Below are 5932 nucleotides of genomic sequence, written 5' to 3'. Positions count from 1 at the left end.
GGCCAGTACCCTGTGACCCAGCACGGCCCTCTCAAATGGGCCGTGCCAGGCACGGCCCGGCACTGTAGCAAGCGGGCCGTGCCAGGCACGGCCCGCTTCGTGCCGGGCCGTGCCGGGCCGTGGGCGGCCCGGCCCAGTGCCCAACTCTAGCATCATGTCATGTTTCAGAATGGGATGAGTCAAAAAATGGACCAAGACAAATGAGACATCTATTGTCCTAAGTGTCAGGTATGCTGGCCCATTGCACAAAAAAACCAGGATAGCTTGCATGGTATTTACAATTAAAACCACTACCTTAATAGTATATACATGAATCCCTCAGTTTGATGAACCAAATCTTGACTATACAACAATGATGGCATATGATAATATCACAACTAGCAATGGAATCATGTGCCACATGATTGAAATTAGTAAACCAAAATGGTAAGTCATGTTGTCGCCACTGTTAGATGCATCTTATGCAATTGAATCAGCACCTCTACTAAATTACAACGAAAGTTAGACTCCAAACTCGACATAGGAACCAATATTAACACTGATCATTCTACTGTGGCACTATCCAGCTAGAATACGCTATGTTTTATATATGCTAGCTCTTTCACAGGCAAATTAAAGAATATCTATAAAGTATTCTATTTATAAAGCTAGCTCTTTCCATATATGGTCTTATATTGTTGTCTTAGTTGTACTATATGAATCTCACCTTTTTCTTTTATGTACTGAGGTTGGGCAATCTTGCATTGCAACATTCAGTTATAGGTATAATTGTACTTGGTTACTAAGCTTGGATCCTCCTGTTGTTTGCTTGAATTTGTATGTAAACTAGATATAGAGTCTGTATATTTATGCATCCCTAGTGAGCTGTCATGCTTATTAGACAGAATTCCTATAAGCATATCTGCTGGCTTTGTGATATATAGATAAGTGCTTGCCCTCCAATACTAGCTTCTTCTGTTTCATGGCTCATAAGTTGTGGTAAGATATGAAGCTTAAACTTTGAATGGGTATGGATGTGGCAACTACTTGTGGTCTGTAAGGCTTTGCTAAAGTTTCAAAATTTTAACTTCCACAGGAAACATTACAATGTCAACTTGACAGGAATTGAGGTTGGTGGGACTTTTCTAAGGCTTCCTACTTATTTATTTGACGATGGAGCAAATAAAGGTGCCATTATTGACTGTGGTACAACCTTGGCTTATCTTCCAGATGCAGTTTTCAAGCAGTTACTCAATGCGGTGGGGGATCATTTTCTATTGTATTCAATTGCTAAGTTATTTTGATACCTATATATATATATATATATATATATATATATATATATATATATATATATATATATATTTCTGCTCATTTTTCAATATTTTTTTAGATATTCAAATTCCATCAAGGTTTGACTATTCATAACAATGGGGTCTTTGTATGTTTCAGATATTCTGGAAGGTATGCTTTTATGACTAGCACCTTTTGATCCTTGTTATCTAGAAGTTCTTTTCCTTAATTTTTTCAAGGAAGTTAGCTGAATTGAATGATCAAGATATATGCCTTTTGGGTCGAAATGGCTATATGTTGTTTTTATGTTATTCTTTCTAATAAGTAAAGCTCATGTATTCCTCCCATTTTTATCAAAATGTTATAAAACAATCATCTGTGCATTTTTTGGTTATAATGGTAGAATCTCGTTCAATTCAAAGTTTTAATACTGAAAATATGTGTACTTACCTTGCTGGCTTCCCAATGAAATAATGTGCTTAAAAGCAACATGAAAAGTTTCACTTGTTTGCACATTACAATGATAGGATTAAAAAAATAAATCATTGTAGATAGAAAGGTGCTTAAAAGCCTTCCTCTTCCCTAATCGGTGGCTTCCCACTATTTCCAAAATTTCAGAAACTAAATATTACCTTAAACCTTTAAGATTTAGCCCTCTAACATCAAAAATCTAACGTAAAGAAAAGATTGGATCTCACCTTGATGATGGCTTCAACAACTTAGCTTTCTCCTCGTCTACTTCTTCTCCAAAGCACCCACCAGTGATGACGAGGCGGCAACTGACGAGGCTCGTTGAGAGGAGGAGAAGAGGGAGACAGCGGAAGGAGGAGGCGGAAAATGAGAAAAGAGAGAAAAAGAGGGGATGGGAGGCGCTGGTGTTGGGTGGTCGGAGAGAGGAGAGGCGGTGGAATGAAGGCCGCGCGACGGGGGAAAGATCGCGAGGGAGAGAGAAAGGCGGTGGCCGTCGGACGTCGCTCGGCGCCGGAGAGGAGAGATGGGAGGAGGAGAGGAGCTAGGGCTTGATCGATCGGGATGCAAAATGAGGAGGAGGGGGCCGGCCGCTTGGTTTTGATGTTAATTTGGCTTTGGACGACGCTTATTAGCGTCGTCTTAGGATTACATTACGACGACGCTTTTGAGCGTCGTTTTTGCTTGAGAATTACCGACGCTTACCTAAAGCGTCGGCAAATTTTGGCGGGGAGCCCTTTTTCCCCAACGCTTCTCCCTAGCGTCGGGAAAAAAGCGTCGGAAAAGGCCAATTTTTTTGTAGTGCTGGCAGCCATTCTAACTCCCTGAGTGGGTGGTAGCAGCGTCCGCCCGCGGTGGAGCCATGGGGTGTTGACGTCCGTCCGCTTCAATGTCCCGTGGGGCAACGACACCCACCCACGGTGGTGGTGGGCGAGCCGCCTTGGCCTCCTTTCGCTGCCATCGCACGACACAGAGGGGCCGGCCAACAGCGATGAGGACTCCTATGCTTCCTCTTCTTCTTCTTCGTTTCCCCCTTCCTCCATAAATAAATTTTGAAGAGGATTTGAAAACAGGAAGAAGGAAGAAGCTGAAGTATGCAGGAGAAGAAAACAAAGATCTTTTCTCTTTTTTAATTTAATCCAAAAAATAATATATAGGTCAAGCTAAATAGGTTAAACAGGTCAGATCGGATTGGGTAAACAGAATACCTGTTTATTAAGTAGATTAAACGGATCAAATCGGATTACTTATTTATTAAACATGACAGGTTCAGGTTGTAATTTTTGACCTGTTTAATAAATAGATTGGGTTCAGATTTATGATTTCCTGATCCGACATGCATTTGATCCGACTCGCATCTGACCCGATCTGTTTATGTCTGATCCGACCCAATTGCAACCCTAATGAAAGCAAACAACATTTGTATAGGGTAAGGAAATATAAAAGCTCCAACTCCAAATTTAAGACATTATTGGCTACACATGTAACATCATACATGTAACATCATCCCATGACTGCAGACGATCGCCACGGCTGGAAGCATTTTAGCCTCTTAAATTTGAAATGGGGTGGGTGGGGGTGGGTCCAGAAAAAGATAGTAGGACCAATTGGGTGTCATATAATCCATAATGTTTAAACCGTGTCAGATTTTTAAGTATAATTGGATTGGCTTTAGATCAGAACAAGACAATCCAATCTAGTTGTGGTCAAGTTGTAGTGCTAAAATTTAGTTTGGTCTAAGATCTACCAAGACCAAGTAAATTATTAAATTATACAAATATCTATATTTCCACTGGTGTTTTTCACGCAATTGTCGGTCGAGAATAATTGTCCAAGACTGTAGTCGCGGTTTGCAAGCGACTTGCAAGTCCTTGGTAACATTCTTACATATTTCACTGGAAAAGCAAAGCTTCATGTTACAAGCCTGTGGTCATCAGCAGCAGATCAGGAGTATATATATATATATATGTTCTTCTATTGATAGTTGCCTCCATTGCAACAACGGCAGAGAGACTCATGGCTCTTCCTTCCAGTACTATGGCCTCCTTGCCATTTCTTTTCCTTGGTCTTTCATTCTTCCCTCTTCTTCTACTTCTTACAAGAAAAAGGGAGGGACAAACTGCAGCTCCCAAGCTCCCACCAGGCCCAGCCAAGCTTCCCATAATTGGAAACCTGCACCAACTGGGGAAGCACACCCACCACTCCCTGTGGCAACTATCTCAACAACATGGCCCCCTCATGCATCTGAAGCTTGGTAAGATACCCACCCTTGTGGTGTCATCTCCCTCGATGGCCAGAGAGATCTTGAAGACCCACGACCATGAGTGCTGCAGCCGAGCGCCACTCTTCCCCTTTACAAAGCTCTCTTATGGTTGCTTGGATGTTGCCTTTGCACCGTATGGAGACCAGTGGAGGGAGCTTCGAAAGGTCTGCATCATCGAACTCTTTAGCAACAAGAAGGTGCTCTCGTTTCGATCGATGAGAGAAGAGGAGATCCACCGAACTATGAGCTTAATATCATCTTGTTCTAACGATCTAAACCCCATCAATCTGAGCAAGGTGTTATTCTCCCTTTCGAGCAGTATCGTATGTCGAACTGCCTTCGGTAGAGGATACCATGGTGGAGAAGAAGGTCGATTTCACAAACTCCTTAAAGAAGCCCAAGCCATGTTAGGTGGCTTCTTTGTTGCCGACTACCTACCAACTTTCGAATGGGTCGACATGCTTACAGGAATGCGAGCGAGGCTTGAGAAAATATTTCTTGAACTCGATGACTTCTACCAACAACTCATTGATGAGCACATCGATCCAACGAGGCCACAAGATGATCAAGATGAAGACACCATTGATGCTTTGCTCCGCATCCAAAAGGATGGAAACTATATAACTCAAGATCACATCAAAGGAGTACTAATGGTATTTACACCACTCTATCCGCATCAAATTCTTGTCAAGTATATATGATGTATACGTTGATTAAGCTTCTATTTTTTGTTGCAGAATATCTTCATAGCTGGAACGGGCACATCCTCTGCAACAGTGGAGTGGGCAATGGCGGAGCTCATGCGACACCCACAAGCGATGAAGAAGGCGCAAGATGAAGTCAGAGGTTTCGTGGGAAGGAAAGGAAGGGTGGAGGAGAGTGATCTCCATCAGCTTCACTACATCAAGTCTGTTGTGAAGGAGGCGATGAGACTGCGGCCTGCGGGTGCAATACTAATACCAAGAGAGACGATGAAGCATTTTATGATCGATGGTTATGACGTTCCACCCAAAACAATGGTACTCATCAACGCATGGGCGATGGGGAGAGACGCAGATACTTGGCATAAGCCTAATGAATTCTATCCTGAGAGATTCATGGACAGCTCCTCTGAGCTCAAAGGACATGGTAATTTCGAGCTTATACCATTCGGAGAAGGCCGAAGGATTTGCCCTGCGAAGCATCTTGGATTGCTGCTTGTGGAGCTTGTGCTTGCGAACCTTTTGTACTGTTTCGACTGGGAATTACCCAGCGGCATGAGGACAGAGGACGTCGACATGGAGGAAGCAGCTGGTCTTACAGCGCACAGGAAATCAGCTCTCTGTCTTGTGGCCAAGAGATACAGTGAGATGGATTGGTAGATGTTTGTCGTGCTTCAATTTATTCAATAATGCTTTGTTTGAAATTAGGTTTGCAGGGATCCATGCTTGATCCTTGCTAGAAATAACTTGAGATGATGTATTTGGCAGTAGTTGATGTGAGAGAGAATTTGGCTTTGGTGCATTCAATTAAAATACGAAATTTGGACATGTTAGTTCTTTTGCAGCCCAATTTTTTCTTCCTTTTTTATTATGAGAATATATTTTCTTTTCTTGTTAAAGATATATAAGACCTGAATTTACTTATTGGCCCAAAATGGTTCCTATAGTACAATTATTGATTCCTTCGGTTGATCACCTTCTCTTTAACGAAGAGAATGCTTCAACTTTCCGCTATTAATATTGTCATGCGCCGATCCGAAATCACAAACTGAGGGTCATGGCAACCACCATATACTTATAAAAAACTTTCCCCGCAAGCATTCAAGGCATCTCACTATGATATCATAAATATGTAGCAGAATAATTTAAACTAATAATATACAATCTTTATTTCATCAACTAACTCAACTTACAATGTCTCACAATTCTAACATTAGTCTAGGATAAT

At 41.9% G+C, this 5932-nt stretch overlaps 1 protein-coding gene across 1 annotated transcript; it reads left to right on the top strand.

Moving 5' to 3' along the window:
* Positions 1-3330: 3330 nt before the first annotated feature.
* Positions 3331-5537, top strand: LOC120112330 (cytochrome P450 71A1-like). Its single transcript, XM_039131343.2, has 2 exons — positions 3331-4656; positions 4741-5537. Exons 1-2 carry the CDS (start codon positions 3757-3759, stop codon positions 5362-5364), a joined length of 1524 nt encoding a protein of 507 aa, XP_038987271.2. The 5' UTR covers positions 3331-3756; the 3' UTR covers positions 5365-5537.
* Positions 5538-5932: the final 395 nt, after the last annotated feature.

This window comes from Phoenix dactylifera, chromosome 2 (genome assembly GCF_051530095.1).
Source record: "Phoenix dactylifera cultivar Ajwa chromosome 2, Ajwa_hap1_PhDact_Kaust_v1.1, whole genome shotgun sequence".
NCBI lineage: Eukaryota > Viridiplantae > Streptophyta > Magnoliopsida > Arecales > Arecaceae > Phoenix > Phoenix dactylifera.
Note: the sequence above shows the minus strand (reverse complement) of the source record. Positions and strands in the feature narration are given on the sequence as shown.

Excerpts from the sequence above, each read along its gene's own strand:
- LOC120112330 (XM_039131343.2), top strand. The coding sequence starts at position 3,757 with ATGGCTCTTCCTTCCAGTACTATGGCCTCCTTGCCATTTCTTTTCCTT. Across the intron at positions 4,657-4,740 it reads ACATCAAAGGAGTACTAATG|AATATCTTCATAGCTGGAAC; the intron begins GTATTTACACCA and ends TTTTTGTTGCAG.